General features: G+C 44.0%; 1 protein-coding gene across 3 annotated transcripts in view; it reads left to right on the forward strand.

Moving 5' to 3' along the window:
- KIAA0319L (KIAA0319 like) overlaps positions 1 to 26,542 on the forward strand; it is a 35,463-nt gene that overhangs the window by 3,941 nt on the left and 4,980 nt on the right. For all 3 annotated transcript variants that reach the window (XR_014230110.1, XM_082329582.1, XM_082329583.1), the window contains exons 3-20: positions 3,771 to 4,468; positions 9,817 to 10,108; positions 12,244 to 12,345; positions 13,218 to 13,315; positions 14,492 to 14,579; positions 15,823 to 15,915; positions 16,599 to 16,731; positions 17,864 to 18,092; positions 19,156 to 19,279; positions 19,840 to 19,972; positions 20,740 to 20,888; positions 21,208 to 21,359; positions 21,550 to 21,688; positions 22,040 to 22,199; positions 24,391 to 24,533; positions 24,773 to 24,895; positions 25,434 to 25,524; positions 25,886 to 25,977. Coding sequence is in view for 2 of the 3 variants with exons in the window: in XM_082329582.1 (XP_082185708.1) it covers positions 3,771 to 4,468; positions 9,817 to 10,108; positions 12,244 to 12,345; positions 13,218 to 13,315; positions 14,492 to 14,579; positions 15,823 to 15,915; positions 16,599 to 16,731; positions 17,864 to 18,092; positions 19,156 to 19,279; positions 19,840 to 19,972; positions 20,740 to 20,888; positions 21,208 to 21,359; positions 21,550 to 21,688; positions 22,040 to 22,199; positions 24,391 to 24,533; positions 24,773 to 24,895; positions 25,434 to 25,524; positions 25,886 to 25,977 (3,039 nt within the window). In the remaining variant the exon portion in view is untranslated. The remainder of the gene's footprint in view (positions 1 to 3,770; positions 4,469 to 9,816; positions 10,109 to 12,243; positions 12,346 to 13,217; positions 13,316 to 14,491; positions 14,580 to 15,822; positions 15,916 to 16,598; positions 16,732 to 17,863; positions 18,093 to 19,155; positions 19,280 to 19,839; positions 19,973 to 20,739; positions 20,889 to 21,207; positions 21,360 to 21,549; positions 21,689 to 22,039; positions 22,200 to 24,390; positions 24,534 to 24,772; positions 24,896 to 25,433; positions 25,525 to 25,885; positions 25,978 to 26,542) is intronic.

Genomic DNA, 26,542 nt, shown 5'->3' on the forward strand with positions numbered 1-26,542 from the left:
AGCTGCCGTCTCTCATTTGGTGCAGGTCCGTGTCTGCTTAGTGCAGGTGCTGCTCCAGGTTCTGTGGAGGTCCTCATTTGCAAGACTGCGAATAGCAGCATGTGGCTTCTCGTCACAGCGATTTGTTTGGCCCGTAGTGTGTTCCTGCAGGACTCTCGGGAAGGAAGTGTTTTGTGAACAGGCCGCGTGGATTTTTGTGGCAGAAAAATATTTCACCTTTCCAGAGATGAAATGCAAGTGTAGACTGAGGAGCTCTGCTTTCTACCAGGGCACTGAAATAGAGTTGTCTGAATGTGTGATGCCCACCAAGGACCATGGGACTTGCTTAGATGAAAATCAGTATGGTTCTGTGGAAAATATACATCTAGAATGCTGGGTGGGCATGTTGTGAGTTGCTTGTTCACTTCTATCATTCCTGAGAGTTAACTGAGTTTTAAGCTATCCGTGTACAGAAACGATATTGGCTAATTTCAAATAAACGTGTCCTAGGTGGGCATTAGCAGAGTCTGGAAATAAATCTGGCCAAAATATAATTCAAATCTCTGCATCTTGGTTTAGCAGTGGGTTAAAAGAGAAGCAGAATGCTCTCAGCATGGTAGTGTTGTGTCATCTGGGCTAAGTCATGGCTCTGGCATACCTAGGAGATGCTTATGGGGATTCAGGTTTTACATTTTAGATGACCAAATATAATACTTATGCTATGTAGTGGTTTTTCACAAGGGATACCTTCCTTGGAAACACTTTTCTCTTAAATGTGCCCCATTCTGTTTGTGCCCCAGTTCTAAGCCTGTTACTAGAAAGCTGCTGCTGAATTTCACGGCGTTCTGTATCAAGCCGTAACTTGAGTGGTATGTATGAGCCAGGGCTGACATCTGAGGAGAGATGGATGAGCGCTGGTCGAGGAGGAGGAGGAATTTTAGGGATGTGGGAAGCAGCACATTTCCCTTTTGCACAGGATATATTAGGGACAGTGCTTCACCTTTAACAGAAAGTGAATTTTTTTTAGGCTAAAGTGAATGAAAAAGATCCTCTTGAAATTCACAGCAATAGTGTTATTCTTCCATTTGTTACTTGTTTCAGTGTGGAGTGTGTGCGTCTCCATACACGCACCTTTTGTGTGTATACGCTCCCCCCACCCCGTACTCTGTCCTAATTCCAGGCCCACCAGGTCCGTGCCAGGTGCTTGTCCCTGCCTGTGCGCACAGTCGTGTCAGGGTGACTGTCAGTCCGAGCACTTCGGTGTGTAATGAGGTCGGTTGTTGCCCCGGGCAGACAGGCTGCCCGTCTGCTTGCTCTGGAAGGAAGCGCCCTGCGCTGATGAAGTGTGACAAGGATGGTGATGATTTTAAAGGTGCTGATGTCAACTTCTCTCTCTGTTGAACATGTGCACATTTACACGTTGTGGCTGGACGTTGCTCGAGTGAAGAGCTTCCCCACCTTCTGCACAGCTGTGGGTTCAGACGGGCACAGGGAGCTCTGGTCCCCCATGACTTGGTCGCGCATCGCGAGTACATTCTGTTGCAGCTGATACTAGCTTTCTGGAGCCTTGTCTTCAAACTGTCTTTGCTGAGCTGGCTTCGCAATAAGCTATAAATAACACTTTTGCTTCCTGCTTTCTGATGTCTCAAAAATAAACTTTTCCTCGTGGTGGTGTGAATTCCCTTTTTGGGTTGAAGTTCTTGGTGTAGTAAGAGATTCCATGCAAAAGGTACACGAACGTGGCCATCATCCTTCGTTTTAAACAAGTGGCTAATCCATTCTGGGTGAGAAAGTCATTGTATGTGGATACCTTTAATGATCAGGAGTACAAAAGCTGTTACGCCTACCGTGGTGTTTGGGGTCACTGGATTGTAATGAAATATGTCCTCTGTCTTCCTCACTTGCTTTCTTTGGTCATACAAGGTTATCCAGGTCGTACAAGGTTATAGAAGTGCTATGACTTTCCCCTTCCTCCTACACCTGGGGGATAGTGCAGGAGGAAGGGGAATGTCACAGCATTTTTATATCACTAGCTTCGGGTATTAGCTGTGATTCAGAGGGTCAGAGTTCCTTGCCATCTCGGTAGTGTGAGGTAAGTGTCCTTGTGGCTGGAGTTTAAAGTCCTGAAGTCAAATGCTTCAAGTAGCCTAAAAGAGCCAGAGCGGAAGACGCCTGTATCCATCTGTACTGTTCTAGTCTCGCAGAGAGTTTTCCAGGATTGGTGCTTCAGGAGGTTGAGCTTGTGAGCTCCAGACCTGATCAGAAAAATACCTCCCCCTCTGCGCTTCTGTCTGTGTCGTGGCTGGCACTTGGCAAGCTTCCTGCTGCGTGAGCCTGCCGTGGCTCGGCGGGGCTGTCGGAGTTGTGCCGGGCAGCGGGGACCTTGGATGGTTTCTTCCAAGAATCATAAAACGCACTGCAGTGCCATCACCAAATTACTTTTATTTGGCAGATGAGGCATGGAGATCTGTGTGGTCTTGCTCCTGTGCCTCAGCATATTCCATCTTTAATGTGTTTGTAACTTGGAAGTGATGGGAGGAGTGGGGTGAGAATTCTTCTCAGGGGAGACAGACGGGTCAGTAGCCTCTACATCCATGCCTGTTCATTTGTTTAGTTCCCACTGTAGCGAACGTGGGTATAATGCAACATGAAGTCTGTATTCATTCAGAGTCACTGGAATAATAATATGTTACTGAACTTTTCTTTATATGCTGTCAAGAAATGGGGATCAGGGTATTATAATTTAAATTCAGACTTCTTTATTTTAATGGAGAAAAAAGTTCCCTGTTTGTGTTGTGTTTAAGAACTCCATTCTTGACAGGCAGGGAGCCAGGTCTGGAGCATGTTCTCCAGCTAGACTACTCAGAGTCCAGCAACATAGTTTGTAAAGTAATCTTCCAGTGACCTATTATCCCTTGGATGCTGAACACAGCACAGTGTAACAGTCCCATAGGTCATTAGTCTATTTTTAGGGAGTCCTTAATCTGCAGAGCTCTGAATTTTGGAAGCCTTTAATCCATTGATCCCTGCAAGCACTCTAATTTTTCATGCTAAGAAAAAAAAAAAAAATCCACATGCGAAGCAGTTGCTGCTTTACTGAGATGTGAAGTAACTTGACTTTTAAAAAACATATTTGACAGATAATTTCTGTTATAGAAAGCACTACAGTGGAGCGGGTGGTGGGGATAGGCCTTGCAGATGTCTGTTCTAGAAGATGTAACGACTTCTCAAATGGAGCAATTTCAGTCAAGTGGCAGGCTTCAAACATCAGCATGGAAGAGGGAAGCGTGCCTTTGTACTATGAGCCAAGCCAGCGTCACTGTTTCCAGAGTTCTCCTTCAAGGCAAACTATGAGCAGAGAGGCAGTGCTGTTTACTGGTTACAGTAAGAAACTGCACTCGGGATTCCTGGGTTCAATTTCTGGCTCTTAACTTGCTGTGTAACCTCAGCCTCACTGTTCAGTCTGTGCCTTGCAGTCTTCTCTGAAACAGGAATGTTTCTGTTTTCACATCTCTTCTTGTAGATGGATTTGGCTCCATTGCTATCAAAAAGGGTGGTGGTCCCGTTGGTAAGAGGTGCAGATAGTGGATTGTTGCTTAAAATCTTGTGCAAGTACTGGATGCTGAGGCCAGGTATAGATTCCAAGAAGCCCCCATTTTACTGTCCTGTACCCTCGCTCCCACATTGCTCCTGTGCACTAAATTCATCTTGGCAATAGTGATGAGGATCTATTGTCTACTACTTTAAAGGACTGAGAATTGTCTTTATTTGTCTTCCCTCCCATTTCCCAGATGCAAACTGGAACAGATCTAAATGCGAGCCGGAGAAGATCCTGTTTGGTGGCCGTTTGAGATCGTGGGAAGATCACCATTTACAGCTTCTGGAAGGGTTTCATACTGTACGGTCCTGTCAGACTGCTTGCTGCCAGAGCCCCACCTGTGATGCCTTTTGGTTCTTGGAAAATATGTGCATCCAGGTGAACTGCACTATGCCTGGCATGTGTCAGGCAAACAGGACTGGCTTTTCTGACTCTGTTTTGGTGTTTTTAAAGAAATCAAAAAGCACAGAGCACTACTTAAAGTTTCAAACGGAGGGTGATGTGAAGACCTGGTTTCACAAGTGGTTGGACTGGGGCATCCCTGTCCAGGGGAAAAAAAGACTACGGAGGTCATTCCAGAAGTGGAGCTTGGCAGGTAACAGGGTGGAACTCCTGAAAAGGGATATAGCAGCGAGCCCCAGCAGCGAGGCTGCAGCCAGAGCATCAGATAGCAAACCTAGAAGCAGCCGAAGCGAAGCAGAGCGCTTGAAGGATCAAGTACTGAGGCGCTTAGTGGCAGACGAGCCTGTTCCTGAAGGCCATCCAAATCAAAAGGAAGACTCGCTGACAAACGAACAGAATCCAAGAGAGCAGAAAACCAAAAGCCCGTTCCCTCCTAAAAGCAATAATGTGAATAGATCGAGTGATGCAGACAGTGCTGGCTTGCCACAGGTAAGTGTGATTGCTGGGGTGAAATGGGGCTTTCTTGGACAGCTGTCGCCCTCCTGCTCAATCTTGCTTTATGTAGACTTTGACTTAAAACTGCTTAGGTGATAGGGTACCTTTCTGGATGTCTGTTTTCAGCCTCCTGTCAACAAGGCAAGGCCAAGGGTTGGGTTTTTATTTGTTTTTTTGGGGGCTAGGGCTGTTTTGTTCCCCCCTCTTCTTAGCTGGGATAAACTGTCTTTGGGAAGGTGAGGGGAGATGGAGGTCATGATAATGCTTATCCTTTGTATAATCGCACGGCATATTTGCCAGATGAGAAGGAAAGGTGAGATGTGATGTCAGTGGGAAATGGCTGGGAGCTGAAAACTGTTACCCGTAAATACCTTTTTAGATCCACAAAATAAAATAAGCTGTTTTCCTTTGAGTGCTGAATTGAGGCAGTTAAATATGTTATTTTGTAGACTCATGCCTAGAGTTTCCAGTGTACTTTCATGTCAGCCTGCTTGCTTGAGTTGGCATCTTAATGCCAACTTTTTTGTTCTGTTTTTAAGACTGCTTCAGCTTCTGAAATCCACAAAAGCTTACATTGGCATTGGTTGAATGAAGCCAGTTTAGTCTCTGCTCCAAACATGTGCAATGTTAATCTAGTAAATCTAGATGTTGGTCTTCAAGAGAAATTGGCACATTTCCAATTGTTAAGTGATGTTTGTGTTTTTAAATCTGCAAATAGTTTTTTGAGCCTTATCATACAAAAAAGCCCATGCACTTGGGATGGCGAAATAGAAAGAATTCTACTTTGTGAAACTGTTCTTTAAATACCTTTTGCCATGTTTCTAGGATTTGGCGCTGTTGAAGCCTGATGCCTTTTCCTGTCGTTACATTCTTGTTCTGGAAACTTGACTGAATTTATTTCTCTCTCTTGTATTCAAATCTTGGTTCCAGGTAGGGCTGTGACTGGTCTGAGCCAGCACCCTGCAGAGCAGGATGTGGAGAGCAGCCAAGGGACACCGCTGAGAGCTCCAGGGCAGCCCGGGCCGTGTGTGAAATCATGCACTAAAACTTTACAAATGTTTGATTTTCCAGAACCCCACGGCATTTAGGCCTGACTCAAGATCTCAGCTTTCTCTCTCCCCTGCAGTACTGCAGCATTTCCACTCTGCCTGTTCTTTCTTCCTCCTAATACCTGAGATTTACACAGTGACCCCATTCTCTCAGTTGTTACGCATGCAACGCCTGGGGAGACTTTTTTGCAGCCAGTCTTAAATGTCTTCTGTTGCTCTTGGGTAGTAGTTGTTATATCTCTCTGCTTGTTCAGTTTGAAGTGTTGCATTCTGAGTTGTATTATTACCGTTCAGTGCCTGTCCAGTAAACTGGTTGCAAATACTAAATTACATGGATTAATCAGCTTCTGAATATTGCTGAGTATCCAGGATTTCCCATCTTTAGGAAGCCCTCTCCATTGTCATTAAGGTGCACTGTTGGATGGATGCTGGGGAAAGGTTTTCCTTCTCCTTACTGGTTTTTGCTAGTAAGAAAGTCAGTATCTCTTGACAAAATGCAGGTTCATCAAAATAAAAACTTCTTACTAAAATATATTGGCTGTGATGGAATTCCTGGCAGTCACATTTCTGAGGTTTAGGATAGAGTTTTTGAGGAGGAGAAAGAATTAAAAAAATCCACCTTAACGGGAGTATTGAGCTGAAGCTGGTTCTACCCAGCCCTGGGCTAATTCCTTGATTATTGAACCATCCAACTTTCACTGGCAAAATATAAGGCAAGCTTTGCAGCTGTCCTTGCATTGCTGATCTGAGAGCAGTTTAATTTAGGCCAAGGATATAACATTCAAGGCTGTGTACTTGGGATGTGGCCAGCCTTTGCAGGAGGGAGATGCTAAAGCAGGGAGTTTTCCAAGTTGGGTTGGTTATGGGCCAGAATAAGTAAAGTTACGCACCTGCTGAAATCAGTAGAATTTCACCCGGGCTAGATTTGGTCCAGTACATGGAGCACATGGCTTCAGCAGGTGAATGCCGTGCATTTAATACTGTATTCTTAAAGAAGGTTTGGCAGGTGGGCTGGAAGGTAGGGAGAATACTGGGTCATTACTGCATGCAAAGCAGTTCATACCTGGGAGCATCAACCATCTGAAGTGGGAAGGGACATTCGAGGTCAAAGTGGCTCTTAACTCCTGTCTAGAAGAGGAGAAAGACATTAATGTGCATATTCTCCCCTTTTGTTGACGAGCATGGAATGTGTGGCAAGGCAAATCTTTTCCTTTGCTCGTAGAGACTCAGGGAGAAGTCAAGTGACTGTTTTGGGAAAACATTGCCTCGCTGAGTTTTAATTTTCCCCTTGCAGTTCTGATAGCTCCGTAGCCATCTGCAATGTCCTTTGCTAATGGGCAGCTAGCATTAATTTGTGGTTTTACTGCATCCATGCTATAGAGCCAGAGATGGGTGAAGGAGAATGGACCAGGATAAACCGCAGTGCACCCTGCTCATCAGCCCTTAAATAAGGAAGAGAAATTTGTGCTTTTCCATGAGTGTGAGTGACATTTTTCAGGCACTGATTTTTTTTCCTGCCTTGTTGTAGAAGTACTTGTCAATTTTAAAATATAACAATGCATTTAGCAGCCAGTCAGGAGAAGTATCCAAGTGCAGCGCTGCTGCAGCACTGCAGCAGTTCTGCAGGCAGACCGTGGAAAAAGCTGCAGCCTTGAAAGTGGAGTTGTTAGAGCCGAGCCGGAGAGCTGATTCCTGCACTTGCAATTGTGGCTACTAGTATGGGACTCTTGCTGTCGTGCATCCTGCTAGTGCTGGGTGCTTTTTAGCCTACGAGGAAGGAGGAAAGGTCTCTCTTCACAGCCAGCACTAATTCTGTAATGGTTTGTGACGTTGGCCACGTTTTTGTGTCTTAATGGTCTTCACAGACACAGCACCTAGTGCAAACGGCTAAGGATACAACCTAAGCTGAAAAGAGCCTATTTTGTAAATTCAGATCAGGCTCAGCAAAGTAGGGCCCATTTAAATTAAAAAATAAAAGAAAATTCCAGAACACAGGTATTTTTCTTTCAAGTAACTTCGGTTCAGTGCACATAGCTGCTCTAGTTCCATCGTACAGGCATAGGACTCTCAGACAGGGAGACCAGGTCACTTGTCCCAGGCCAAAGGCAGTTAAGGATCGGAATCAAAAGTGTCTGACACTCCTACGTTCGCTCAGGCCAATATGCCACTTCTCTCTATTTTCTAAGCTAATAAGATAGGACAGCTGGCAAACTTCTAGTCTCCTCCTCGTTTATCCCCAAGAATGAAGTCTTCTGTTCTTTGCTTTAAAGAATTCTGGGTTATGGAGTAAAGATAAGAAATGTCTCAGCTTGCAAGCATTAGAGGCATTTTTGACTGTTATGTTGCCCCAGGCAAAGCTTATCTAATTCAAGCTCTCTGCAGACATCTGGCTGTCAAGTCATCCTGAAGACTTCTGGGAGGAAGAGGATCTCTCTTAACTGTAAAGTTGGGGTTTTTTTTAGGCATTAAAAAGTGAGTCAAGGAAGCATCCAGCTCACTGAAAATATTGCCAAGTAAAGTGGAGACTCAGCTGCTGTGCCCGGCGGGTGGATGCTGGTCTCATGTGTGCTGTTGGTGACGGCCGTTCTTGTGACCTGTCTGGGTTGATTCTTGCTAAGCAAAAAGTGATTCCCTGTAGTGGTATGAAGTCACGGAGACTTTCTGCTTCCGTGCCTTTCCTAAAGAGTCTGTCTCAAGTGTCTTGAGTTTTTGCCTGGCTGTTCCCCTCTTGTTGTGCCAGTATTTCTAACTTTATCTTATTTGATTACTTGGCAAAAGGGAGTCGGTATCCTGAGTTGACCAGAGTTATGGATGGGTGTAAGATGGTACTGCTTGGGGCAGCCAGCTGTCCTGAGGCCGCTGATGAAGAGCAGCACGCTAAGATTTTGCCTGCATCTTTGTTCCAAAGAATCCGTAGTTTTGTTAAAGACAAAGGAAGCCCATTGACAAGTAAGCAAATAGAGAAGAACAGCTTATGTCCGTAACACTAACAGATAGTGTTTGATTCTTTGGTCCATAAAGCTCAGACATTAATCAAACATAAAACAAATTGAGATGTTTTAAATTCTGTGACTGAGGGAAAGTTAGCTGATATACGGGGAGAGGAAATGATTTGCCCGAGACTGCAAGAAAACCTTCTTGCAGAGAAGCCTTCAGTGCCTTCATCGCTACGCTTGGCTGGCTGTTGAGTACGAGCAGCACGGCTTTATTTTTGCAACTGGCATTTAGTGTTTGCTGAAGCCCAGACCAGGTACTGACCAGGATTTTGCCCGCCGTGGTCTAGAGTGTTTTTCCAGTTCCTGTTTCCTGGACTGGATGCCAACAGCACAATATAAAAGCTTGAGAATATTTCCTCCAATATGAGCTTTTGATCAGCTCCTCTAGTGGGGAGTAGTGGTGGGTAATTCAGCTCCAAAACACTTCCCATGTCAAAGATGGTAAATTGCTCCATTTTAAATATTTAGCAGATGTTCTCAAAATAGAGTTAGCTCAACAAAATGTGCTACACACATGTACTTCATGGTGGAAGGTGAATTGTCAAGAGTATTGCCTGGCAGGCTAAGAACTGGAATGGGGCTAGGTACTGTAAAAGGAATTTTCTGATGAAAGAAAGGAAATTGTTCCTGCCACTTTGATTATTTTCAATGAAGTGGCTCATCCTGTATGGATGTGAGCAAACTTTCTGCCCGCAAGCTCAGCTCCCTGCCCCAGCAGCATCTCCTGTGGCGTGCACGCAGGGAACTGTTTGTGTCAGGTCACCTTGCTTTGAAGAGCGATTCTGAAATAAATTTCCTCTCGCTGCAACGATTCGATTATTACATAGAAATGCCATTGCGATCCTGCTTTGTGCTTGCCAACTGCACAGCTTTCGAAAAAGGAATACTTGGCCAAAATAAATGCCCCAAATGAACGCCAGTTCCTGGTCCCTGTTTCTTGCTTCTGTCTTATCCTGCATCTCCATTCTTTTAGCTCAGCTCACTGCAATTTTGAAACTAGATCTTCTCTCATGTTTGCCACGTCAACAGCCGTGGCACTTAAGATGCTGTGGTTAAATCTATGGTCTTAACCGGTGTTCAGCTGAGCTAGAAGTGGCCTATCTGCTGTGGAGGAAGAACATGGAGAAGAAATTAGAAAGAGAGAAGAGGAAGCAGTAAAACATCCTGCTTCTGGGAAAAACAAACCAGGGACTTTTCAGCCTCCCTAACTGGAGGAGGTGAAGTGCAACTTAAACACAGTAAAACAAAGCTGACATTCAGTGTTCAAGTCAAACTAAGACAACTTTTTTCTTTACAGATCCACACAGGAACATCTGCACCAGAACCGTCAGCGTTGGCTACGTTCTCCAGTCTTGTCGCACAGGGCCTGACAGCTGCAGGGAAGACCGAGAAGCCTGGGCAGCCAGATGATGCTTTGGTCCATCCTCACGCCTCAGATACGTTGCCCACAGTCAGCCCCATGCCAGGGAAAAGCACAACGAAGATGCAGACAGCTACTTCTGTGCCAAGTGATGTTCCCACAAATGGCAGTGTTTCTACAGTCCAGACCAACACTGCTGCGTCACCAAGTACTACTGCCACCACGCCAGGTGAGAACATGCAGTGCTCCAGCAAATGTCATCTGTTCAGGTTTTGGTGACGAGCCATTGCAGTATTGAAAAACAGGAGATAATTTCAGAAATTATGGTACCTTTGAAAAAGCGCCGCGATACATGCTTCAGTGCACGTGCCGGTTGGACCCCATTGACTCATTGAGGTCTGAGAATGGGGCTTTGGCATCATAAATCTGCATGTGACCATTGGATCTGTTTCCAGGAACAGCTTGAAAGTAATGGTGATATCTTAATTCCCAAAGTGAAAGTTGAGACGTGCTGCAAGGCATAGTTCCGTGAAGCATTCTTTCAGTAGTCTCGACAAGCTGCTATCTGTCAAGCTGAGCAGAAATCTTAATGTCTGCTCAAAATGGGGTGTAACTGGTTCTTTTCTGTCCCTGAAATGTCAATGCACAGTTCAGCCATGGAGAGCAGTACTTGGCCGTTAGCTCGTACTTTGCTTTGCAGCAAAATGATGTTTCTGTTCGCACTGGTATTCCTTAAAACAAACTATTGAAAACGTGTAAAAGCCAAAACGCGCTTTGGACAGCTCTGTTAACTCACCCAGGCCGTTAGCTCGCCCTGTAAGGATGTGTATGGACATTGAATGGTGTATACTGGTCATGTGATATCTCAGAATTCAGTTAATCCAGTTTGCTGAAGTATTCACAGCTAAATTTCTTTTGAAATTAGGGTTCCTTTCCCTTATAAGGGAACAAATAGAAACTGTAAAAGAAACGCTGCATCCAAAGACGTTTTTGGCAGGAAGCTCATTGGATGCTTGTGCTTACAAGTTAGTATTCTTTTTAAGGGCTTACCCCAGCTAAAACTGGAAAATATATTTTAAACGTCTTCAGTGGCTTGTGTTGGAAAAGTAATGTAGCCAGGGCCTCCTTGTTTTGCTAAATAATACAAAGATGACATGAAGGGTAGTTTTTTCCAAGCGGGGTTTTGGTTTTTTTGTCTGTTTGTTGTTTTTTGGGGTTTTTTCCCTACTGAGATCAGATATCTCTTTGCCTTGGAACTCTTGGCAGCTGAAAGACTGATGGAGTTGTAATATTCCAGGATCTGGAGTAATAGAGAGGAGATAAAAAAGAATTTGATGAATTTGTTTTCTTTTAGTTAACTGGTTAATTCCAGTAGCTAATAACCAGATGGAAGAAAGGCTTAAATGTTTAATGACATTTTCCCCGTCTTTTTTAACTTGAATTTTTTTGTGCATATCTCTGAAACATTGTCTTTGACAGGGTCAAACTAGGGTAAAGCAACTTTAATTCTTGTTTTCTATGCATAATTCCCAGGCCCGATAATAAAAAAGACAAAAAAAAAAAGTAAATGGGGGAGGGAAGAGGAGGATGAGGAGGCCAAGAGGTACTCTTAAGAAATGCGGTCAGTTTTCTGGTCATCTTAATGCTAATAGCAAGCAGGGGAAAAAAAATGTCACTGGCCATAGTTTTCGAGTCTTTACCCAGTAGTCTTTAAAAACAAACTACCTGTCAATTTATTTGAAATGGAATGGCAAGAAAAGTCTTAAGAAAGGGATGAAAAGAAAATATAACTAAAAGGAACAGGTTTTTATTTTGAGTTCCCATACTCAGTGTGGTAGCTATGCAGATTTTAAAAAAATCTCTTAGCCCCCAAGCAGTTTTTCAAAAAAGAAATACCGTGGATTCTTCATATATTTGTCAAGATCTGAAATTGCAGTTTGGTAAATAGCAGTGTTTGTCTTGCTGTGCCGTGAGACCGCAGCTGGGTTCTCTGCCGAAAACCTGTCAGGTAAAGCCCTTCCCATCCTGCTGGACCTGGGTGAGTCGGTTCCCCTGTACAGGGCCCGGGGGTCACGGTTCAGCTCTTTAGAAAAGGAGCAGGAGCTGCGTAGTATCTGCAAAGAGAGAGAGATGACTGAGTAATTTTGGGCTTGCCTTAAAATTGTAAAACCCCATTAGTGCTTTTGCATTAACAATGAGAGTGAAACCTGAAACGGGAGCTATATTGGAGTGACAGGATGTTTACAAAATACAGCCATTTGTAGCTGGTTTTTATTCCACAGACTCTGAAGCCAAGGTGGTTTTTCTGCACGTATCTGATTTTTTTTCTGGTTCCTCTTTCAATTCTGTGTTTCTCCCTCACAGTTATGAAGGAGCTGGTAGTTTCCGCTGGAGACAGCGTCGAAGTGACCCTGCCAAAGAATGAAGTTCAGCTGAATGCGTTTGTGCTTCCTGAACCACCACCTCGTAAGGCTTCCCGGGGAATTCTGCTAAGGGCTTGTGACTGTGAAATGGCAAATAGGCATTATATACAGCATTAAATAAGGACATTCTGGAAAATGTCTTTTGTCGGAGAACACTTCCCTGTAGAGATTTTTCATCCTGTGCTATTACCTCATGCTGCCTCTCACAGAAAGTAGCAAGACACAAAAAGCATTGAAAGTGCCACAAAGTCATTAGATTTGGGAGACAGCAAGTTCTTAAAGTGGTATGTGAGGAAGCGGTGGATCTTCAGCATCTGTTTGTGGTATTTACTGATAGGTGACAAGCTGTCTTAGCAAGTGATCTCTCATTTGGTGGATTGAAATCTGATGGGGGGGTTGATGTGCTGAGGAACACATTTCTATACACTGCTCATTTCATCATTCAGATCGTTCACAGGTATTTGTAAAGTTCCTATCTACAGCTCTGTCCACAGTCGCAGTGGGAGACTGCAGAGGAGAGGCAAGCACATTATGTGTTGTGCAACAACAGGGATAGATGAGATGCTTTCCTCTTCAAAAACTAGCATTATGTCGTGTCTGCAGGATTTGAGGGCACAATTTTTCTCTCTCATTATCCTGGAGCTGCGATTGTTCCAAAGCTCTTTAATGCCTTGGAGGCTGAAAGATGGGTTTTGGCTCCAGAGTAAATGTGTTTAGAAGCACAGATTGTCTCTTTTTTTCCCTGGGTATATTCCCAAAAAGCTGCAGCCCAAACCTCAAGCTGTCTCATTTCTCTATAGTGCAGCAGAATGTGCCTTGTAAACGTTTAATACCTTTGCTTTTCTTTAGGGTGGCAGAAAGGCGGTCTTTTAAAAACAAATGTGTGGACCTCTTTTTTTTTTTTTTTTTTTTAAGGAACCACTTATTCCTATGAGTGGGAGTTGATTACTCATCCAAAAGACTACAGTGGAGAAATGGAAGGGAAGCACTCCCAGACACTTAAGTTATCCAAGGTAAAGCTTTTGCTGCTTTGTATCCTGTTGTGTTAAATGCCAAGTGGAGAAGACGGGGACCCTGGCAGCCAGGAAAGACTTGTATGTGATTGCAGGATGAATAGGAAATTGCATGATGGGCAGGCAGCCAACATTTAACTGCAAGCCCTCTTCTAAGTCTCTTATAAAAAGGAGATTGATCTGGCATGAGGGAAAGAAGAAATTGATTTCAGGATCTAAAAGCTGCCTACAGGCAGTGTGAGAAGCCATACAAATGGCACAATTTAACGTTAACAAAGGGTTGTGAATATTTCTGCTACTGAAACAGTGTGGTGGTCTGTTTAGGTCTGAAGCCTTGCGCTACCCACTGAGAAAGGGACTTGCTGATTAGTGAGAGCTGTGGAGCACCTCGTAGCATGTCCCTGGCTGCTGCTTTCAGACAAGCACTAACAGTGAAAGGATTGCTCGTTTCTGCACGTGGGGATTCTTAACAAGGGAATGGCTTTAAATATAGTGTGAATATACAGTTCTGTATTTATGCGACATTCCTTTGAGCATCTTGGGTTCTGCTGCACTCGGAAAACATCTACAGGCTTTAGTCACGATATCATGCAGAGAAAAGCCCTTTGAAAGGAGGGTGTCTATCTCTGGCAGGGTTTCAGCCTTTGGGATATCATGGTTGTTGTCCGGCATCTAGTCCTTCACCCTCTCATCTTGGTTCAACAGTGAATGGTGAAGGGGGGACTGCCTGACTCATGTCACCTAGAAGGAAGAAAAGACATATTTTCCTTTGTAAAAACACACAAGAAGATATTTTCTTCTCTTACACGCAGCCTTTCTCATCTCAAATGCAATCTGCTAGTACGGATTCCTGTGGCCAGACAACCTGAACTAATCTCTGTTATCTGTCTTCTGTTTGCCTGTTGTTGCTAGAAAATAAAGCTTGACTGACAATCCTGTGGCAGAAAGAAATATTAGTCTTCAGTTTCTGCACGGCCATTGTAAACTAAAAGATACGTAATACCGTTCTGGGGTGGAAACCATCCTTTGCTGTGTATGCATAGGTTGAAGCATAATTGCCTGTGTTTTATGCTGCTAATGTGCTACTGTGACGAAGCTTGGTAACCTGACCTTCTAATAGGTCCTGACAAGGTGCTACCATCCTGAAGGTTAATAATCTTTTGTGTTTACTTCCAGCTTACTGTTGGTCTGTACGAATTCAAAGTCGTTGTTGATGGGGAAAACGCACGTGGAGAGGGTTACGTGAACGTAACAGTGAATCCAAGTGAGTTGCTGGAATTGTATCTTTTCTTAACTTCATCTGTCTCTGACAAACCATGACATCTGTATCATGGTGCTTTGCTTGACTGGACCGTGGTTTAACATAGAGAAAATTGGTTGTGCTGTGAACTCAGTATATATGTATGCGTATTAAGTCATTTCCTGAGATGTGAAACTATTGCTAATACACGTAGCTATTTCTGCTGGACTGCATACAGGCCAACCGCTCACTAAGCTGGAATACTGATACGAAAGTGCTTAGCAAACGCCTCGCCCTGGAAGGCCACTGCTTCAATAAAAACTGGCTGTAACCGGGTAAAAAGCTTATAGCAGCAGGAACAAAAAATGAAGGAAAGCCAGAACTTTGAAGCTCCTTTGGAGGTTCTTTTCTTCCCTGTCCAGTAAAGAATATCATTCCCAACCACGGGCAGGTTAAGTCAAATCTCATTCCTTACTGTAAGACAGGGCTTGCAGATGAGCTGGTGTAGATACAGTAGCTTGTGCTGACTGTCTCACCAGCTCTCACTTTTTAGATGGCCTGTGTAAAGAGACAACCACAGGTTTTGCGTCTCCTTTTATGCCAAAAAACCCTTTATTTTGCACACTTCAGCAAGACTTTTTCTACAACCTTTGTGGGCAAAGAAGTGCTCTTGTGCTCCCTAAATTAGCGAGAGTGTGTGGCTGGCCTTCTGGATGCTGTTGCTGATCATTTCCTTATAAGCAGTGAATCTGCAGCTGGCAGCATGCATCAAAATCATTCATTTTTCGGAGCAGCAGCCAAACTTTGGCAAGAAGCTCTAGGTGCTGCTCTGTTAGAATGGTCTGTGCTTGAATGCTCGACCCAGTATGGGAGAACTGATGCAGTGCAGCCATTTCCAGAGTACGGGTGTGGTGGTGGTCTACCTCCTTGCTTTTTTAAATCCCTTTTGTTAGCACTGTTTCCCCGCTTTGGGGTATAACTCGCTGAAAGCACGAATCACTGTTGTTGATTGTGCAGTTCTCTGCAGTCATTCTGATCAGTGGCTGTCTTGGAGCTGTGTGGTACAGCAATTCCACACTCTGGACTCGCTGACTGCAGGATTGAGGGAGCAGATAGGGCTGGGGAGAGGGAAGAGGATGTGCAATATGTATTCTGCTTGCTACTCCTGGCGCACAAAGGCAGAGTAGTTTTGCAGAGTTCCTTGGCCAGGGCTTTTTATCATGATCTGCCTGTAGATGTCATTGTAACAGCTCGGGTGTTGTTCCAGAGCCTCGTGTGAATCAGCCTCCTGTTGCCGTCGTGTCCCCACAGTTCCAGGAGATTTCATTGCCAACCATTTCAACTGTTATTGATGGCAGCCGTGAGTACCAGCTGTTTTAAATGCAGTAGTCTGGCAAGCTTGGTTTCTGTGTGTTTGGTTCTGGGCTGGCCCTTTGGATAAAGTTTAAGGGGAACTGGCTGTGACACTATCAAATGCATTTAGTGAAAAGAATCAGCCTCTCTTGCCAGGAGAGGGGAATACACACACGACAGCACCTCTCCATGTTTCCCTTTTGAAGGGCACTGGCCTGAGCCAATCTCCTAAAAAAGGAAAAGCTCTAGAGGTTGCTGCTTAGAATAAAAAAAAAAAAATTACTGTCAGTCAAAATTACTGGCCTCTTGCGTTAAGCTGCAGGTGTATTACTTAGCTAACACACCACCTTTACTGATCCTGGCCCACACTAGAGCTTTTCAGGAACGGCTTTAAATATGTTCAAGTTGTCTTACCCCCAACTAGTATTATTTTGTTAGTGGTTTGGTTTGGTTTTTTGTCTTCCCCCAGCACACACATAAACCTGGGATTAAGGATGTTCAAGTATCCTGTGAAAGAGGGGAGAGGAGAGCATGCAGTTTGGTTATCTGAGCATAATAGAGACTGGGCTTGGACCAAAAATGCCTTTGCCCACTAAGCCCAACACTGAAGTGGGGGACTGAACATCTGGGTTTTGTGAAGCGGCATTTTCTAACTCCTTGTGTGTGCATTTTCTTCCGTAATTGAAACAGAAAGCACTGATGATGATAAAATTGTCAGCTATCACTGGGAAGAACTGAAGGGTCCTTTACGGGAGGAAAAAGTTTCTAGCGATACTGCCATTTTGACGCTGACCAACCTGGTACCTGGGAATTACACGTTCAGGTAGGTTACACCTGGAAGAGGTGATCAGTTCTCATCCCTTAAGAGTAAAATGTACAAGATTCCTCAAGTGTTAGTCTGGTTTAAAAACAAAAAAACAAACAACCCAACACACACACAACAACAGAGACAGAACTCTATTTTGTGATTTACTCTCTCTCCAGTCCTATACTTTCAGGTAGTTTCATAGCTTTTCACTTCAGAAGAGATAAGCTATCCAGCTACTTCTTATTCTTAAGTTGTAGCACTGGTTTATGATGATGGCAGAAGGGAACGTACAGTCTGCCAGTGCTACAAAATGTCTCTCAAAATGTCAAATCTAAACTGTTTGGGTAAAGGCTTAGGAAGAAATGCCGTCTTTAAATCCAGTTTTTAAAGGCAATGTGTTTGTCCCAGATAAGTGAATGAGGCCTAATGGTTTTCTGCACATACCTGAGTAACAGATAGTAGCTGATTTTACTTTAATGTTTGTTCTGTGGTTTTTCCTTTGGTCTGCATTTTGGTGTGATGTCCATGCACTGCATCAGCAGATCTATTTAAAATAAAATAAACCTGAGTACCTGTAACTGAACACTGTTTTCCTCTTAATTAGTTGGTATATGAACTAATCAGACCGATGTTCAGATCTAGATTTAGCAAAAAGCAGTTCTGTTTTGTGGTACTAGCCTACCTGAGGAAGCATACTGTGTTCGGGCCTCTTGGGGGTTAGTAATGAACTTCTGTGCCCATGTTAGCGAACATCTTTTGTTGGGAGGCCGTGTCATACTCGGGGAGGTCTTTTCCATCACAGGTGTGTATGTGAAAGCTGATGATCTTTCACTAAGCACAGTTTTATCTTGGAACTAGTTGGTAGATTTCAAGTGAGAGATGGACGTGACTGTTGAATTTCTTGCATCGCTTTGAGGCTGATAATTGGGCATTTGGAGGAAGTTTCTGTTCAGAAAAAGCACAGTTGCCTCAAACCATAGGGTTTTTTCACTCCTGAAAAAAATTGCTGTCCTGTCCTTAAACGTGTCTTAAGTTTCTAACTCTTCTTTTCCATTTCAGTTAATTCCAGCCAGTGTTTTGTATTCAGCTCTGATAATCATGACTCTTCACTGCTTTCACTTTTTTTTTTTTCCCCTCCCCTCTTCAGCCTAACAGTAGTGGACTCAGATGGTGCCAGCAACTCCACCACTGCAAATTTGACTGTGAACAAAGCAGTGGATTATCCTCCAGTGGCAAATGCGGGCCCAAACCAAGTGATCACCCTGCCTCAGAACTCCATCACCCTCTACGGGAATCAGAGCACCGATGATCACAGCATTGCCAGCTACGAGTGGCTGCTCAGCCCTAACAGCAAAGGGAAGGTGATGGAGATGCAGGTCAGTGCGGGTCTCCCGTACTCATCCTGGATTACTCGCTGCTGGCTTTTTTTCTATAATCAAACCATTTTTAATTGACTGTTAGCAAATGTTTCTTATAATCCTACAGAGCAAGCATGTGATGATTAAATATGTACTTAAAACTAAATCCACATGAAGCTAGTATTGGCTTAGTGGCTGAGCTGGTGCAGCAAGTCTAGCCGCAGGTTTTCACTAGCATCCTGTTTCCTTTCTTGAGCAATGCAATTTTAAATACTGCTCAAGAATGGAGGATTGAGAGAGACTTGATGGCTTTGGATTCTGATGTCCCGTACAACAGGTCTCAGCACAACTTGATCACACCTCACTTTAACCTATGTGGCTGCTAGGGAAGTGTGTTCTTTCTCTGTTCAGTTGCTGACTTCTCAGAACATCAGCGATAGCTAAATCAATGATGGTATAATAGGGATGCTTAAGTGCTGTCAGCAGATGTGGAAGCCAGACTGTGTGATCTTTTAGGTAACTCTCAGTCAGGATGGCTTTTAGATGCACAGGATAACCCGTTATGCCAGCTCACGCATTTCCTAAGCTGGGCAAACACAATGGACTGGATCTTTTGAGTTGACCCTCGGAGTCTAAATTTTGCTGATACTGGCCAGACACTCCTCAGTCCTAAACAGTAAAAGCTGGAACTTATTTCCATGTCATCATTTTTCTTTTAAAGATTGTTACTACTGTCAAATTTATGGAATAAGAAAGTCCATGAATCAGGTTCACAATGTGTATAAATTGCACAGGTCTCCCCAGAGGTTTTGCTTGAGTTGCTACTATTGAATCTCAAAAGCTGTGAACACCTATATGGCATTACTCTTGTCACGTTCCACAACACCGTCCTTGTTGCTGTGCATAAATTTAGTTGTAAGTGCCTTGCATGCTTAAGTGGCACAGACTTGTGGCCCCATAGCAGGAGTTAATAATAAGGCCCTAGAATCTGCTGATAATAGTTGGTTTAGAAGCAGAGTCTTCTGGTCTATCATCATCTGTGTAAGGATGCTTCTTAATACGTGAATGTGTTTTCTCAAAGGGGGTGAGGACACCAGTCTTACAGCTCTCTGCAATGCAAGAAGGTGATTACACTTACCAGCTAATAGTGACTGATTCTGCTGGGCACCAGTCCACTGCAGAGGTCACTGTGATAGTCCAGCCAGGTAAGCTGCCCTCTGCTGCTTTTGCCACTTCCATTCCAGGGGTGAGAGGCGAGCATCAATCTGTCAACATACTCTAGGTCTTATGGTAGCTTTGTGTTGCTTTCAGAAGAGCTGCTCTAATTTAGGACCGTTCTGGGCTGGTATATTGCCGATAAAGCAACAAAAGAAAGTTTCTAGGAATATTGCCTTTCTAGGCTGTTCTGTTATTTTACACAATGTAGTCTAATTGATGTTATCCCACTGTAATGGCAGGATTGTATTTCCAAGCAGCTGTCTCTGCCCACAGTGCTTCGTCCTGGGACAGGAGCAGGAAAAGCGGAGTAATGCTTAGAGAATGAGAGCAAAAATCAGAGCTCCTAGATTTCATTTGCCTTTTATTGCAGATGTGTGAATGAAACACTGACCTGAACTCTTAACTGCTTTTAACCTCACTTTCTCTGAGTACAAGGTTGAGATAACAGGCAAGAAATATACTAGGGATCATGGAGAAACTTAATGTTGGAGTTTTAAGCTCCACCTTTTATGGCATGCATATGATAAATATTGCAATCCTTTTTCAGAGAACAATAAGCCCCCAAAGGCGGATGCTGGTCCAGATAAAGAATTAACTCTTCCTGTGGACAGCACCACTTTAGATGGCAGCAAGAGCTCAGATGACCAGAAGATAGTCTCCTTTCTTTGGGAAAAAACACGGTGTGTATCATCTTCCAGACTGTTCTTATGCAAGTACCTAGGTCTGAGCATTAGAAATACCTTTGCCTTCATCTCTAGGCCTGATTCCCATTCTCAGCGTGGTTGTGGCATGTAAAGGAGACCGGCCATGTTCACATCACAGCAGCGTGATGTGGTCTTGGCCGTGTGAAGAGACTGACTCTTGTAATCAAATAACAGCAGGGCCTTCTAACGTGATCCTTTTGCAGTATGTTTGGATGAGGCAGTGTTGTTCTCTTCTCGTTGTCATGCTTTCCTTCGGACTCTAAATTCCCTGAAGTGCTTAGGGACTGCAGGAAAAAGCCTACAAGCAACTTGCAGTAGCTTTTTCTGTTTGCTAATGCAAAGTCTGTGCAAAGCCCTTATAAATGAAGGAATTATTTTTGCTCTATACATTTTCTTTAAAAATTGGCTTATTGTGCAGTTCACATGAGCCAATTTTGCTGAAAGTACCACTTTTTGTAAACCCTACTTAAATCCTGGTATCAGTGCTCCCCTGGTTTAAAAATAACCAAGACACTAAACCACCAGAAATCATGTTTTTTGTTCTGAATGCTGCACTTATTCTTTTGATTTCTTGCTGTAACTGGAGAAAATAATTTTGCTTTTTGTCATAGACTCTGTATTTCCAGGCAACTGTCTGTTTGTATCCTCCTAAACTCTGCTTGAGGTTGAGCCTCCTGTTTGGTGTGAGGCTAGCTCCTGTGGTCTATGCAAAGTTTAAACTGATCCTCTCGTGCTTTGGTTAGGGGCCCAGATGGTGTCAAGCTGGAGAATGCCAACAGCAGCATTGCCACTGTAACAGGCCTTCAAGTTGGGACATACGAGTTTACTCTGACAGTTAAAGATGAGAGGAACTTGCAGAGCCACAGCTCGGTCAACGTCATTGTCAAAGAAGGTATGTCCAGCCACGAGCAGAGCTGCCTGAGACGCAGGTTATCTCTGAGCAGTTCAGCAAAGCCTCTGTTCAGAGGCACAATAAGAGTAAGGAGCGGGTGAAAAATAATGTGGAGAGCACTGAAATGGCCTTCTCTAAGTCCGGGGTTTACCCTTTCCTGGAGGAGCAGTATCTTCCGTTGAATCCTGCAGTACGTCATTTCCCTTCACTTCCCCCAGGGTTAGATAGGGATTTCTGGGTACCGTGGAGATCTAATGCAGTAGTTTTTGATTTGGCATTACCAGATTTTTCTCCAACTGCTTTTTTTCTGTTTGCTTAGAGATAAACAAGCCACCAGTTGCAAAGATTGCTGGTAACGTTGTCATCACCTTGCCCACAAATACAGCTGAGTTGGATGGATCGAAGTCCTCAGATGATAAAGGGATTGTCAGCTATTTGTGGACCCGGGACGAGGGGAGCCCTGCAGCTGGGGTGAGGTTTCTTTTTTAAATGGCAGCCTACAGCATCACAAAAGTCAGTGAGAGGTAGTGTTGATAGCTCCTGCGGAAATGTAAAGCTGATTGTTGCACTTGTTACCTTTTAGTGATATCCTGAAGTATGGTGATGTATCATGCTACTTTGATCCTTTGTTTCCTGATACTTATTTTGCTCTGCCTTCCAGGAAGTCTTAAATAATTCAGACCATCATCCTGTCCTCCTCCTGTCCAATCTGGTAGAAGGGACCTACACATTCCACCTCAGAGTAACAGATGCCAAAGGAGAGAGTGATGTGGAAAGGACCACAGTGGAAGTCAAACCTGGTCAGTCTGGATTTTGTGCTGTACCATGTCTGCCTACAGTGCCCTAGCAAGCCCTCTGTTTGTCTGGATACAGCGTACGGAGATTAAAACGTGTAGCCTAGTCCAGCTCAGAACTGTAAAAAGTCAAAAGTTTTTGGGGGATGTGATTGTATTTTCATGTGGTTCTTGTGGGCTGACTCTTACTGCTTGCCATTACCTGTGAAAGTCATAGACTTGTATCCCTTCCTACACTGAGATTCTGTACTGTTGTGTTCAAAGCAGAAACATTCTGGAAGGACACTAGAAACCTGACTTGTACCCACACTGTTAAATAGAAGTTCTAAAGATCTGTATTATCTACGTTCTCACTAGATCCTAGGAAAAATAACCTTGTGGAGATAATTCTGGATGTTAATGTCAGCCAGCTGACTGAGAGGCAGAAAGGCATGTTCATCCGACAAATAGGCGTTCTGCTGGGGGTCCTCGACTCGGACATTACTGTGCAGAAGATCCAGCCATACACTGAACAAAGGTAGGGTTCGTCTGTGGGTATACATGAAAGGGGATTCCTTGAGGGTTTAGTAAATCAAGGGCTGTTTTCTCTTGGGAAGCAGATTGGACAAGCGGAACATGCGGAGATGTTGCTTAAAATTGATATTCCTGCTTGCTCGGGTCAGAGGAGGTGTGTTGCCAGGCAGGTCTTGGGTGTCTTTTCCATCTGGAGATGCTGCATTGTCCTCAAAAGCTGTTTTCTGCTGCTAATGTCTTTGCCCCCCAAATCTGTAAAATAAGAACTAATCTGATTTGGTTTTGAAAATTGTGAAGACTATCTGAAGGATGTTCTACAGCTGTGACTTATAACTGGACCAGTAACAGGGCTTGGTACAGGAGTAGTTTGGTGAGCCACCGACACCACACCGGGGTGGTGGTGTAGCAATCCCCTTAGCAGTAGCCCTGCATGCCAACTTTGTGCAGGCAGCAAAGCTAATAATAAACTACATTGGCTTCAATTTAATGTAAAATAAAACGTTGAAAACCAGTGTAATTTTTCTTTGAAGAGATAAGGAAAACTTGTTTTTGATTGCTATTTAGCTCACAATAAACTACAGCTGATCTCTTCTAAACACGTGGAAGCTTAGGGTTGTAGGCAGGGTAGGCCAGGGTCATGTTACCTGCCTGGACAACGTTGCTCAGCTCCAAGTACAGCAACCAGCAAGTCGTACAAGGGATGGTTTGGCCCAGCTGGATTCTGGCCACGCTGCTTTGGCATGAGGGTACCTGATCGAGTTTAGCTTTCTGCCTCTGCCCAAATGGCTGGTCTGGGAAATTCACTGTTCTGCAGAAAACTTCAGCGACTGGTGCTGTAGCGTTGTCACAGCAACAGCTGCACGTATCTCCGTGCCGACAGCAGTCCGTCCTTACTGGAGGTGTGTTTGAGGATGCCTGAACATGCGTGTGAGTGGCACGGCAACAAGCTTATCAAGGGCACAGTGGTAATCTGTTGAAATAAGTGCGATATTGCACTTAATTTTTACTGAAAGTGGAGTAGTTTTAAGGTAGGTAAAGCACTGAAAAAGATTTAAGGGACATGCTTAAAGTCATGCAGCAAGTCAGCAATAAATCTGCAGTTATGCTGTAGCCTTTCCTGAGTTCAGTAATGTATCGATTCCTTCGTGTCCACGTTGCCTGCTGTAGCAGTAAAATCAGAATTCATTGTCCATGCAAACCTAAAGAGCTCAGAACAGAAGAGCCAGCACTTCTGTTGTAATATTACCTTTCTGTCTCTGCCACGACCAGGCCAGTTGCCACTGGTGTTCACCAAGTAAGGCAAGTAAGGGATTCTTGTAATTAATGCTTCATCTATTTATATGTTTATTAAGTAGACAAAAGAGTGGGAAGTATTATAAAAGAGCAGAGATTATTTTCTGACAGATGGCTTTAAGATCCCATTTTTGCCTCAACTATCTAAGTAACTCGTACTGTTTAAAAAACACCTTTTTCTCCCAGCTGCTGTTTTTTTCACATACTCTGAAGGCTTCACTAATATCCTGTTGACTCATAGGCTCACTGGTAATAATAAATCTGAAACATTCATGCATCCTTTTGTGAATCCGAAGGATACACAGGGCTCTGCAAGGGTAGCAAGCCTAGGGGAGCAAGTTTTTCTATCATAAAGTTAATGCAATAAAAGGTGCAGAATACAGTATCCTCTATACCTGTGCTTTTTTCTGGCTATAACAATTTGCGCATTCAAACTAAGCTTTGCAAAAGATTGTAAACCTTCACTGTCTTCTCTGTTGCTGGAGCTCTGTGCTGAGCAGTTAAATGAGCCCCCATGTTCCACATGTGGTAAGGTCTAAGGATCCCACAGTGAGGGAGGAGATTATGAAAATGACAGGACCTTAAAGTTTGGGGATTTGCAAACTTAGTGTGAACATGCAAACATGTGCTTGATGATGTTTGAAACTAGACTTGACAAAGCCATTAGCAAACTCAAGAATGGTCCAGGCCTAACTTTGACAATTTGGATGGATCAGATGTCCCAGAGGGTTTGCCACTGTATGAGCAGGTCTAACGTTATTGCTTCCAAGATGGAGACAGAAGTCTGGTCTTCAGATAAATTTGGGATTCTGAATAAGTCCCTCTAATGACAGACTGGGGAGGATGGCTCTCTGCCTGATGTTTGGAAAAGCAGCAGATAATCATTTTTGTCTGACTTCCAGCACGAAGATGGTGTTTTTTGTACAGAACCAGCCACCCCATCAGATATTCAAAGGACGAGAGGTAGCCTGGACGCTAAAAAACGAACTACGGAAACAACAGTCAGACTTCCTCATCTTCCGGGCACTAGAAATTAACACAGTCAGTAAGTAAGAGTCACTGTGTTACGTTGTTAGTGAAGTGGGACTTTCTCGTTTGGCGGGAGGCCTAGGGCCTTATGTTTGCACTTCTAACTGCTTGCTATTGCGGCTAAGCTAAGAGGATGAACTACAGAGTGACAAGGCTCAAGTTAGAGCCTACGGGGGTTGGCCGTATTGAACTATACTGTCCATTTTTGCCTCACGTGCGAGTCCTTTAGTTCACCTTCCTGGTTTTGGTCCCTAGCCTGTCAGCTGAACTGCTCTGAGCATGGGCACTGTGACTCCTTCACCAAGCGTTGCGTCTGTGACCCCTTCTGGATGGAGAACTTCATCAGGGTGCAGATGGGGGACGGCGAAAGCAACTGTGGTACGTGCAAACTCCCCGGGATTGTTCACCTTTGGAAAGCAAACAGTGTTTGAAACCCAGGGAGGGCAGGGTAACAGGTACCTGCTTTCCCCCAGTATCTCTGACACGACGCCCACACAAGGAGATAGTCCCTGCCCTAGTCTCACTACACGTACCTCCTAAGCAGGCGCTATTTGATAGGACTTCTCTTCAGACCTTCTCGGTGAACACTCAATAAGAGTTCAGTCCATTCCAGAGGTGTATAAATGACACCTCTTTTCTGTCATGCCCCTGCAGAGGCTTTCCTGCCATAGGGAAGCAAATTTTATAAATCAACATACATTAAAAAACGCCCTTGTGCAGCAAGTCCACACACTGGATATCAAGCGTCTGGCTTCCGTAGGTGAGTTAGTGGTGCTGTCAGTGATGGAAGCTAGCCTCTAATTCTGCAAAGGGTCAGGCCTTTCTTTTTCTTTCGCAAGAATAGTCATCTAAAGCGCACACTGTCAACTGTATGAGGTGCCAAAACGTCTTTATCTCTGGGGTGTTTTGCTTTCAGAGTGGAGTGTGCTGTATGTGATCATTGCATCTTTCGTCATTGTGGTTGCCTTTGGAATCTTATCCTGGATGGTGATCTGCTGTTGCAAGAGGTGGGACTGAGGCCATAACCCCCACTGTATCAGTGCTTCAGAGCCAAGTAGCTGCATTAGGAGGTGAAAGATTCAAACCCATCGTCCCAGCAGGTCATCTGCTTAACCCTGGGATGTTAGTTTTTGTCGCTTAGTGTTTCAAGTGAAACGTTGAAGTCCTACAACTCTGGGTTCAGTTAAGAAGTGAGATTTGGATTAGCCTATAAATGTGCAACTAAAGCAATGTTTTTAATGTTTTGCTTTCTGATATGAACATAATCTGAAATAAGCAAGTACTCTAGCTTTGAAGATCAGAGTTGTCTTTTTTCTTCCGGCTTTTTTAGAAATGGCCTGCCTCTTAATTCCTTTTCTTCCCCTTTAGACGAAAAGGAAAGTCCAAAAGAAAAAGCAAATATAAGATTTTGGATGCAACGGATCAAGAAAGCCTGGAGTTAAAACCAAATCCCAAAGCAGGTAAAACATGAGAGGGAAGAGCTCAGTGTTTCCAGAATGCTGACTAAGAACACTCTTCCTCAGTGGACTAAAAATCACAGACTGAAACAAACGTGATGTTAGGCACTGTCAGATGAGTCTCAGAAGATCTAAGAGTTTGTTTCAGATCTGAATACTGGGTATTCAGTCAAGTTATCTAACTCTTTGGTTTAGAAATTGGGGCTGAAACTGGCCTGGGCCTGGTGTCTCCACTTCCTATCACGGAAGTACTAAGTGGATGCCTTTAAGCTGTGCAGAGAGTGGCCTGGTCCAGGAAGCCCAAAACTGGGTCTTGACTATAACTTCTCTTGCTCTAAAGTTTTCCACTGGGTTCTGGTAGCTTGCTTCTCGCCAATACGCAGTTCCTTCCTCTACAGCAAAGCATGAATTCAACATCACTAAGCATTTCACTAAACTGGTCGACTTTGGCTAGTAAGCAAAGGGGCACCTGAAAGCAACCTGAAAATACACATGGTCTGGAGAGAGTGATGTTTATTTCTGCCCCTGTATTCTTACACCCCGAATCACTTGTTCATAAATTTATTCA

This window comes from Platalea leucorodia (genome assembly GCF_965183815.1).
Source record: "Platalea leucorodia genome assembly, chromosome: 18".
NCBI lineage: Eukaryota > Metazoa > Chordata > Aves > Pelecaniformes > Threskiornithidae > Platalea > Platalea leucorodia.